Genomic DNA, 12,212 nt, shown 5'->3' with positions numbered 1-12,212 from the left:
AAAATAATAAATTGGGTGACTCTTTCCAAATGGCTCGAAAGCGATTTCTAAATTTGGAAAACAAATTTTCAAAAAATAATTCTCTATATAAACAATATAAATCTTTTATAGATGAATATGTTGAATTAGGACATGCAAATTATGTTCCTTTGTCTCTGCAAAATATACACTCAGAAAACAAATATTTCTTACCCCACCACAGTGTAGAAAAGGACACTTCTCTCACAACTCGTTTGCGTGTAGTTTTTGACGCATCGATGAAAACCACTTCTGGTTTTAGCCTTAATGACATTATGTTAAAGGGTTATACCACACAACCAGAACTATTTGACACTTTAGTCAATTTTAGACTTTTCAAGTATGTATTTACATCTGATATAAAAAAGATGTTTAGACAAATCAGAATTAACCCCAACCAAACTTTCTTGTTGAACATTTTGTGGCGTAACTCTCCCTCGGAGCCATTAAAATGTATACAATTAGAAACGGTTACCTATGGAACGAAACCAGCTACCTTTCTCAGTACACGATGTTTAATTGAACTCGCAAACATGCATAAGGAAGAATATCCTCTCGCTCATGATATGCTCATAAATTCGTGCTATATTGATGACATATTATATGGTACAAATAGTATTGAAACACTCACACTTGCGCATGAGCAAATCACTGCACTGCTACAAAAGGCAGGCATATCTCTTCACAAATGGTGTTCAAATTCTCAACAATTTTTGGAAAATATTTCACAATTTTCAACTGACAATACATATGTTATATCTCCAGAAAATCATTTTAATAAAATATTAGGTCTTTGTTGGGACTCTAAATTAGATAGCTTCTCTATTTCAGTACCAGAAATTGGAATAAAAGATTCCTACACTAAGAGACAAGTGCTCTCAATAATCGCAAGCTTTTTCGACCCCAAGGGATTAATTAATCCTGTAATAGTGACTGCAAAAATAATAATGCAAAAAATTTGGCTTTCAAAAATTCAGTGGAATGAAAGCTTAGATCCAACACTCTTAAATGAATGGTTAAATTTTCTCAAAGATATTTCAGCTCTAAAACACTTAAAAATTCATAGACCTTTCTTTATTGAAGATAATATATGTAGTATTCAAAAATACGCATTTTCCGACGCTAGTGAAAAGGCATACGCTAGCTGCATATATATTAGAGTAACTTATAGCTCTAGAAACGTCTCTTCCACACTAATCACCTCTAAAAGTAGGGTATCTCCACTAAAAACATTGACTTTACCTAAGTTAGAACTTATGGGTGCTGTTTTATGCAGCAAGCTTACTAAAAGAATAATTGAAATTTTTAATAATAAATTAACTCACATAGATTCAATAAACTGTTGGACGGACTCAAAAATTGTACTTGCTTGGTTAGGCTCACATAGCTCGAGATGGCCACAGTTTGTTGCAAGCAGAGTTTCTGAAATACAAGGAAACTCACAGTTTAAATGGAGATATATAGAGTCAAAACAAAACCCCGCAGATATTGCGTCAAGAGGCTTATCAGCTCCTGAACTTGTAAATTCAACATTTTGGTTTCAAGGTCCCTCATTTCTACTTAATTATGACTTAGATTTATCTAGTTATGACTCAAAACCAAAGGTAAGTAAAATACCGGAGGAAAAGAAAATGGTTCATGTAGCACAAGAAAACACTACAAGTTTCATTGAAAATGTATCTCTCAAATTTTCAAATTTCTCGAAATTTCAACGCAGTATCGCACTTATTCTCAGGTACATTCACAATTTCAAGTTTCCAAATGAAAAATGTTTTGGACCCTTCTCTGTTTCAGAATTAAAAAATGCTGAAAATTTAATAATAAAACTTTTGCAGAAAGCACATTTTTCTCGAGAATTTTCTTGTCTGGAAAATAAGGAAATAATTTCAAATAAGACAATTTTAAAACTTAACCCCTTCATAGATAATCAGCAAATGATTCGTGTAGGTGGTCGTCTAAGATACTCAGACGTCCCATATGACCAGAAGTATCCATTACTTCTACCCTCTCATAATCACATAGTAAAATTAATGCTGCATAGAGAACATATAAGATTATGTCATGCAGGCCCTCAAAATACACTTTCTAATTTTCGCTTGAGATATTGGTGTCTAAATGGTCTTAAGGAAACAAAAAGAATAATTAACAAATGTCACGATTGTTTTAAATTTAAGGCAAAGACAGCCACACAGTTAATGGCTGACTTACCACGGGAACGTTCATGTTTCTCCCCTCCATTTACCAATGTTGGACTAGACTTCGGTGGTCCATTTCTTATAAAAAGTTCTAATTTAAGAAAGGCCCCAAAAATAAAATCTTACATAGCGTTGTTCGTATGTATGGTTACTCGTGCAGTGCACATTGAATTAGTCACAGGTCTCTCTACTGAAAGTTTCTTACTTGCTTTAAAAAGATTCATTAGTAGGAGAGGCTGCCCACAAATTATCTACTCAGATAACGCCACTAATTTTCTAGGAGCTAGAAATCAGTTGAAGGAAGTAGCACTATTTCTTAAACAAAAAGAAACTTCTGAGTCTATACTAAATTTTCTCTCCTCTTCTGAAATCCAATGGAAATTCATTGTAGCCCATTCTCCGCATCAAGGTGGAATTTGGGAAGCGGCCATAAAAAGCGCCAAATATCACATTTTGAGACTTTTAGGCAATACCACTTTAACTTTTGAAGCCTTTAGCACAGTTCTCGCACAAATAGAGGCAGTACTAAACTCACGCCCTCTTTGTGCTATGTCAAATGATCCGAATGACTTTGACACATTATCTCCAGGACATTTCCTAATATTAAAACCAGTTACGTCATTCCCTGAAGAGGAAGTGACAGAAATACCTGACAATAGATTAACGATTTGGCAAAACTACACTAAGATTCAACAATCATTTGCCAAACGCTGGAAAATTGATTATCTAAATCAACTTCAGAATCGCCCCAAGTGGTTAACACCACAGAAAAACCTTGAAGTAAACGACTTAGTTCTGTTAAAAGAAGATAAAGTTCCACCCCTTCACTGGCCATTAGCAAGAGTTGTAGAATTGTTTACTGGTAAAGACGGTAAGGTCCGTAGTGTTAGAATAAAGACTAGGGATGGATATTTTAACAGACCTATTACAAAACTCTGTCCTCTTCCTGTGGACAAAGTAGAAACTTAAAATTTTAATTGTTGTTAAGTACATCTTTATATGTATTGCTCTAGTTTAAGAATATGTAATTATTTCTTGTATCACTTTAAAGTTAAGTTTACTTATTTTCTCAGATCACTTTTTCTTTCATTTTGAAGTAAATACTTCAACGCGGGCAGTATATGTTCCAGAAACATAATATTAATTTTAAAATATATAAAATAATAAGAATATTTAATTTTAATTTACATTCATCTTTTTCTTAGTGTAAAATCATTATTTGCTCTAATTTCTTGTAAGCTCGTCAGCCTCCGGCTAATAAAAAATATATGTAAAACAACGCAGTAGTAATTCTTACTCACACCAGACTAGATCGTCTCTCGCGGTCCGCGATAGTTTTCACTTATAAACGCGGGCATTTTCACTAATTCTATTTTCAAATGATCACGAAAGAAAAGGTTTTCTGATTCATCATAAATCATAGTGCAAAAGGCCATGTTGAGCCTCACGTTTTAAATCTAATTATAATATAACAATCGCAAATAAAAAAGTTGTGTAATCTTTCTTTGCTCTAAATTCTGTGACCTCATCCATTCTTCAGCCTGTAAGAACCATCGCTAATGGAAACACAGTCCTCAAGTCCTTTGCAGTAAGGCCTGAAATAACAATTCAGCTCTTTAATGTGGGTAGCGCAGCAAAAAGGCTACCCCACATTACATCTATTTTAATTTCATACTGAATTGCACAACAGAGTCAATCTGTACCCTGGTGTCTTAAATTATGTTAGATTCCTTCGTTTTGTATGTAGCTTTATGTCATCAAATGAATGAGTCAACACAGCATAGACCTTGATTGTAGAAGAATGCCAAGTTATGTGTGGATTTCACAAAATTTGACAAGAAAAAGGAAGACAAGAGAACAATTAACAAGGGAGTAAAATTTACAATAAACAAAAAACAAAGCATACTAATATAATTAGAGATATCTCTAATTATATACATACATAAATCGTCAGTTTGTAAGAAAATAATTCAACATCCAGTATCTCGGAAACGAAGCATTTGCCGACGTGTGTTTATAAAGCAAACTGCCATTATTTTTTTATGCAGATTTGCCCCTTAAAGTTTGTCGCACTTATTTAGAAACATCCTGTATTAATGAAGAACATGGCTAGTTGTTAAAGTACCTAACTTTTTTATTATCCAACATAAGCGAATGAATCAAAAAAACAGAATGTTAAAAAACCTGTGGCTATAGTTGGGTTTTATTTCAATATTTTATAAATGCTAGAATATTTCACAGGGTGTGGTGAACTTTGAGAATAAGACACAGTTTGATTGGTACACCCGGTATACAATGCTCATTGACCTGTCTAGCAATAATTTTATTACAGCGATATTGTTAAAGAATAAGGCTATAAAATGTTAAAAAAATCACTTAAATCGGACAACAGATTTAGAAAATTCACGACATCAAAAATTACCCATTTTGTGGGGTGGCCATTTTTTGTGCCGCTCAGTGTACCTTTAGATTCTCAGTTTTATCTTTATCAGTCACTGCATTGCTTAACTATGCATGGTCTTCACTATTTTTCATACTGTTGGTGTCTTTCTGGTTTATTTGATTAAGAGCTCCACCATGTTTTAAGTGGACATACAAATTGATTAATGTTTTCAAAACTTCGGAACAAAAATGGCAGCAAGATTGCTATTTATTAAGTTTATTAAAATGCAACTAAACACTGCATTTGGGTGGTGCCATTATTCTTCCTAGTTTTATTAACAACAAAACAATATTGACACTGTGCCCAAATACCTAGTAATAAACGAAATAAAGATAGAAAAGGAAACTCAATACTTATTATAAACACACATCATATGACATAATTTGAAGTGGGGATTGATTTTCTTAACAAACAATTTTGATTTTCTCAAGATCGTAATTATTTATATTTGTGAAAAGAATTACTTTTCATATATCATGAATGTAATCGTTTACAGGGAACGTAGCTTATAAAAGAGCGGCTCAAGTTTGTAATTAACTACCCATGTCAACACTGCTAAATGTTTTCTAATATTTCTATTGATCTGTAGCTTCTGTAGCTTTTTACAAAATTATTTGGGTACTTCCTTTCTAGTAAAACATGGTGTATCTGGTCAATATCTTGTCTTTGTAAATAGTTTACTAGTAAATTCTTTTAGAATGAAGTTTTTTACGCTACAAAACGTTTTGTTGTCTTAAGAGACTTAAAAATCCATATGGCTGAATGCACCGAAGATACCGGCTTCGACGATAATGTTATGACAGTAAAGTATGCTCCTCTTGTCAGGAACCCAAATAAAATGGATGAATCTTCGACAGACAGCTCAGAAGGAGAATGCGATTCAAAGGTGAAGGATAGTGAAGTAGAAGCGGTAGCGGACCAGGTATGTATGTGCTGGAATTTACAGTTAAAATCTTATATAAATGTATTTTTCAGGCTGACGCTTCTACATCCACCAGAAGTGAAAGAAGTAGAAAGAAACGACGGAATTCTAAGGATTCGAAGAATAATTCTAGAGCAAGTTCTATAGATGCGTATGAGGATAACACTGACTATTATGCTTATGAAAGTAAGATATGTGGAAAATTTAAGAATAACAAACGAAATCGATCCCGTTCCCATTCCTCTAGTATTGGTAATTCAATTCCCTATTCCCTTTTCAAATGTCTTTCGAAATGAAGAATTTCCTTATTTTAACCCCGTGGTCCAACTCCTTAGTAGTTAAGAGTCAACATCAGCGCGCGGAAAATGCGTTCCAAGATGGCAGCTTTAATTTTGAATATTTTGTCAAGATATTTGGCACACATATTCATAATATAGTAAAGAATGGCGGTACAGAGCCCAATTTGAGAAATATGTTAGTATATGGATTTTGCTCTACAATTAAATAATATATTAAAAAAACGAGTCTGTACCGCCATTAAGAAGAACAAAAAAATACACTTTCTTCAACTATTTTTATCTCATGCCTAGGTTTTGTGTCACATTGTATTTACTAAAAATCGATTATCTATAACAAGAAATCAAACTTGACTGACTTGACAACATTTAGCGCGCCTATGAGTATACTAATTATTGTTATCACCATATTGTGCATTATCGTATTGTGTATTTGATAGTATAATTTGTGGTATAGTGTCACTGTCATACTGTTGCCGCACAGTTGAAAGTTCGCAGAACTTTCGAAAAAATTATATTGATGACGCGCTGCCGTAGCAATCAATCAATCAATATTCTTTATTTCATCTGACTTTTACAAATATTGAAATGCGTCAAATACTATATATAATCAGTAAAAACTATAAGTAGGTACATACAGTTGAGTCCGCGAGTCTTTACCCGTGCGTCATCATGTAAAGCATACGAAATAAGTCGGAAATTTACTAATCGCAACGGCAAGTGGATATTATTCCGATCACGGGTTATAGTATAAAATTTGACGTATCAAATAAATAGAATGTCAAATTTAAGTTTTGCTTTAAAATTTTGGTGTTTAATTACAGCTACATTTGAAGTAGCTTAATAAATTATTTTATTATCATTGATTAATAAATAAATAAACAATTTATAAAAGAATTCAATAACATATTTTCTTTTTGTTATTTTATTCACTTTGGCGGTACCTTAAACACAAGCATTCAACTGTGTCAACAATGAGGTTAGCTTTGTACGTTGTCAAAATTTATCGTAAAATAACATAAACTTATTACAAAATTTCTAACTCCAATATAAAATTAGTTGTGAAAACAACTGTTTGTGTATTATAAACAACTTCGAAATGCAAAAATTCGACAAAATAACAACAAAAAATTCAACAAACTGACAGCCACAAAAGTAAACAAACCAAAACGTCATAAATTGTACTTAAAATATGTGAAGACATCCTCAATAGTCTTTCTTTGTATCTATCTCTTTTCAATGCACTGAGTCTAAATCGTTCATAAAAATAACATGTGTTTTTACTTAATAACAGGCGGCAGCTGGTTTGTCATTAATTTCATGCGTGGAAGAGAATGATGCTAAATAAAAAGTAAGTGTTTTATCTCGCCAGGTATTAATGACGCACGGGTAAAGACTCGCGGACTCAACTGTAAAACAGTTAACATAAAAACATATAAAATATACACAAAAACATACAAATTGCTAAAAAGATGCCTGCAAGTATTCCTCTAACGAATAGAAAGTGTTTACCAGAAGTAAGTTCTTAACTGTTCTCTTAAATACATAAATATTTGACTCTTTAACATAATTAGGTAATTTATTATACAAACGAACGCATGTTGGGTAAGGACCCTTGCCCACAAGGATCAAGTGGCGAACAGGGGTCACCAAATCATTTCTTTAACGAAAATTGTAGCCACTCATTAAGGAAACATCATTTCTGCAAATAAAATTGCATCTATGTGACTTTTCATAAACAATACAACTGAAAATATACAGCGAAATTACAGTTAAAATATTTAATTGTTTAAAAACTGGACTACAGGAATCCAAGCGCCTTCTAAACGTCATGGTACGAATAATTTTTTTGAAGAACAAGCACTTCATTAATTCGCGAGCAATTTCCCCAACAAACCGAGCAATATTGCAAAATTGACTGTACAGGAGCAAAATAGTAAAGTTTTAAAATATCTAGGGAGACAAAATTCCTAAGTTGCCATAGAACATAACAGTGCACAGAAAATCTTCCCACTACATAATCAACGTGAGAGCTCCAAGACAAATTAGAATCCAGGTAAACACCTTACAACTTAGTGGAGTGGCTATTTACCACTTACCCGTTGTCAAGTTTTACTAATGGACTCATCTGCATAGTAGAAGGTGAAAAGGTTACCATATTGGTCTTTGATCCATTTAAGATTAGGGCATTATTTAAACAGTAATGAGTCATACTTTTTACAAGACAGTTTGCTTTTTGTACTACATGAAAAAAAATTATTGGAATTTAGTGCAACTGTGGTATCGTCAGCAAATTGAGTGACATAACAGCCAGATTGCTGTTCCACGTTTTCTACTCGAAGGCTTATTGCATCAGAAAAATTTTCTAATGGATTCCGAACCAAACATGTTGAGCTATCGTTTATCATTTGATTTAAATCATTGACGAAAATCAAAAATAAAAGAGAGCCAATGATACTTCCCTGTGGAACTCCGGAGAAGACACTTTCTTCTGAAGAAAATATTATATTTCCATTCAGATTGACCTTGATTTTTTGAAACCTGTTCGATAAAAAGGAGTGGATCCACTTCAACGCAGTTCCTCTAACACCACTATGAAGTTTTTCCAGCAGTATTGGATGATTTACAGTTTCAAAAGCTCGTGCTAAGTCAAAAAACAAACAGATAACTTTATTACCCTTATCAAAGTTCGATAAAATATGATTGCACAGCGCAAGTAGTGCATCTTGCACACTTATACCTTCACGGAAACCAAATTGAGACTTTTCTATAATGTTGTGCTTGTTAATATACGAGAGGAGACGTGTGTGAAATGCCTTCTCATATTTTTTTGAAAACACAGATAAAAGTGATAGGCCTCGATAGTTATCAAATTTTGATTTGTCACCTTTTTTATGTATAGGCACAACTAAAGCAGTATTTAGAATTTGAGGAAAAATCCCTTCCTGAAGTGAAAGGTTTACTAAAAATGTTAATTGTTTATATATGTTATGAGATACATGTGTTAACATAGAGCCTCTTAATCCTGACTTTTCCGATTTAAAAACATAACCAGCGTGATATGTTATTGAGTAAATTTGGCTGTTAATGTGTCAACATGTTTTAGAAAGTGGTACCCGTGTATTAAACAATGCGCCACAACCTCATCCGATGCTTGAAAGTACCAAAGAACAAGGAATCTCTATGGCTTACGTGTGCAAATTACAACCCAGACCAGGAGCGTTGAATTTAGAAAAGTGCGTCCAAATGGGAATAAAACCGGGACCCGTATTCGGCAAACTCAAAAATGGAGAAGATGTGACTCTACCAAATGGTACTGTCGTCCGATCGGCAGATGTTTGTGAACCTGATGATCCTGGCCTCGTTTTTATCGGTAAGTTAATAATATTAAAAAGACTAAGTTTTCACTCTAATGGCATATAAAACAACATAATGCTATTCCACACCCCACCAGAATGAAAACTTAGTCTTTTTGCTAGCAGTTGCCGCTAGGGCATCTATGCCATTTCGTTCGTTGCAATCCGGGACTGCACGCTGGGGTTTGTTTTGGTTGGATCGGGGAGAGCAGCATATGTGCCTCCTGATGAGAGACTAATAAGTTTCGAAACCGGTAGGGGTGCTTGCAGCACTCTCTGATTGGACTAGAATATGGTTCGGCTGTATTTTCGTTTTGCAACGAAATTGAAAATGGTTATTCATTTTTAATAATATTAATATTATCTGGACGCCCTGTATAATATACAGGGTGCCCAGAAACTCTTCTGACAAACAAGGACTGGATATTCCTCAGATTATTTCATTCATAGGAGATTCTGACCAATAGAAAGTACAGAAATAAAAATTACAGCGATTATTTTTTAATGATTTTAACTTCCAATCATATAGTAAGATTTTTGATCACGTGTTTAATTCTGTCCAATCAGATTATTATTATACTGGGAATAATCTACTGTAGAAAATTACCGTGAGAATTTTTTTAAGTAGATTGTTTCTGTTTAATTGCAACCAGTTTCCTAGTTTTGACAACTGTCACATTTAAGAAAATATGTGTGTCACATTAATTGGGATCAATGTCACTGACTGTTTTTATATAAAGACTTGAATTTTATATGTAAATATTAAAAAATAATCTTACGAATATCACACGACAGTAAGAATAAATAAGAAAATAATGCTTCATTTTTTCTCAAATTTGTTGTCATTGGGCAATAGCCACTCGAGCCCTGGGGGCTGTCGTGTCTATTTTCAGACAACAAATTTTCGAAAAAGTGTCGCATTATTGTCAATTTATTCTCACTCTCTTGTGATATTATACCCGATAATTTTTGATAATATCCCATCGTCAAGCATTACTTCAGATGCCCTTCGTTACTACGCAAAATGAACATTCAGTGACATTAACGACAATTAATGTTTTACACCTTGTCACAGAATACATCAAGAAACAAATTTAGCAAATATTTCGGTGAAGATATCAATAAAATATTAGTTAAAATGATTTAATTTAAAGAGACAGTTTTATTCATGGAATAATCTCAGGGAATTACACTTGATCTCTAAAATTATTATCGACTTGTTGCCCTCGTGCCTTCTTCTTCTTCTTCTGTAGTTTATTGGCCTCCACCTACTTGGGTATTTGGCCAGCTCATCGTCGCGGAATAAGGAAAAAATCCCTTATGCCACTTTGACATAATTTCACTCTCCTTCGGGTCGTGAAATTAAAACTGTCAAAATGTCACTCAGGAAACAAATCGATAATTTTAGAGCTCTCGTGCAATTACTACTGATAATTTTAATCCAATTTAACCAAATTCACCTAGTCCGAAAATGCTTTATAAGGGAGCTAGAGCGAAGATGGCGTCTTGTAATTAGTTTTTTTAAATACCCCCAGAACGCTTCTATTTCGAAAAACGAAAACTGGTACACGTATTTTGTCTTCCAGAGATAAATCTTTTCCATCAATTGCGAATTTCTAGTACCGGTCATAGGCGTCTGTTTTGGATAGGGCAACGGTTATTTTATCACATAACTTTTTGTCTTTAATTTTGAAACATTTTTGGCACTAGATTATTAAATTATGAGGTATTCTAGTCCTAGGCATATCTTAGGAAGCATTTTCGGACTAGGTGAATTGGGTGAAATTGTCTTAAAATGATCTTGGTCTTCGTTTGTCAGGGAGTTTCTCGACACCTTGTATAAACTGTGAATTTTATTAATCATCTTATTTATAAATTTAAAAGAAGAGGTCGTATAAACTGTTTTTCTTATTTTTAGTCTTAGATTGCCCCACCGTAGACTATTTAGATTCGTTAGAAAACAGTCAAATTATCACAAATCATCAAAAATACAACAAAGACGAGACTCAAATCGCTAGTTTAATTGTACACTTTACACCGAAGGATGTAGTTGAGAATCCCAGGTTAGTATATTATTTCCTAAGACTTTCCTCTACACATAAAAAGTTTAGTTTCTTATGAGAAAAAATACTTATTCCATCCCTAGAGATGTACAGTTGAGTCCATAGTTCTTTACCTATACGTCATAATTTAAAGCATACGAAATAAGTCGGAAATTTACTCCACGCAACAGCAAATGACAGAAAGTGGCTACTGCTCTGATCACGGATTATATTATAAAATTTGACGTTATCAAATAAATAGGATGTAAAATGTTAGTTTTGCTTTAAAATTTTTATGCAGAATTACAGCTACATTTGAAGTAGCTTAATAAATAACTCTTTTAATATCACCAGTGATTAATATCATTAGTGATAAAAAAATTCAATAAAATTTTGTTTTTGTTATTTCTTTGACTTTTGCGGAAACTTAAACAAAACCATTTCTTAACTGTGTGAATGAGGTTAACTTTGTGTGTAAATTAATGGCAAAATAAAATACATTACCATAAAATTGGCATAAACTTTCAAACTATAATATAATTAGTTGTGAAAACAACTGTTGTGTGTAATATAAATAACTTCTAAGTGCAAAAACAGAACAAAAAACAGCAAAAATTATAACAAACTGACAGCCACAAATAAACAAACCAGAAACGTCACAAATTGTACATAAAATCTGAAAACGTTCCCAAGCGTCTTTTTTGTACCTATTTTGTTTCGATGTACCTACTGAGTCTAGAGCGTTCATAAAAATAGCATGTGCCTTTACTTAATAACAGGCGGTAGCTGGTTTGTCTTTTGTTTCATGCGTGAAAGACAAAGATGCTAGATAAAAAGTATGTGTTTTATCTCGTCTGGTATTAATGACGCACGGGTAAAGAACCGTGGACTCAACTGTAAAGGAACAGATTGTATGAAAAGCTCCTTCGCATGTGCTTCT

General features: G+C 33.3%; 1 protein-coding gene across 3 annotated transcripts in view; it reads left to right on the top strand.

Moving 5' to 3' along the window:
* Window positions 1-12,212, top strand: part of LOC114339782 (ribonuclease Z, mitochondrial) — a 37,337-nt gene that overhangs the window by 5,479 nt on the left and 19,646 nt on the right. For 2 of the 3 annotated variants that reach the window (XM_050657204.1, XM_050657206.1), the window contains 4 exons: window positions 5,354-5,578; window positions 5,632-5,830; window positions 8,981-9,247; window positions 11,149-11,293. In XM_050657204.1, coding sequence (XP_050513161.1) covers window positions 5,354-5,578; window positions 5,632-5,830; window positions 8,981-9,247; window positions 11,149-11,293 — 836 coding nt within the window. The remainder of the gene's footprint in view (window positions 1-5,353; window positions 5,579-5,631; window positions 5,831-8,980; window positions 9,248-11,148; window positions 11,294-12,212) is intronic. The other variant, XM_050657205.1, reaches the window with a different exon arrangement.

Source organism: Diabrotica virgifera, chromosome 7, assembly GCF_917563875.1.
Source record: "Diabrotica virgifera virgifera chromosome 7, PGI_DIABVI_V3a".
In the NCBI taxonomy this organism is placed as follows: domain Eukaryota; kingdom Metazoa; phylum Arthropoda; class Insecta; order Coleoptera; family Chrysomelidae; genus Diabrotica; species Diabrotica virgifera.
Note: the sequence above shows the minus strand (reverse complement) of the source record. Positions and strands in the feature narration are given on the sequence as shown.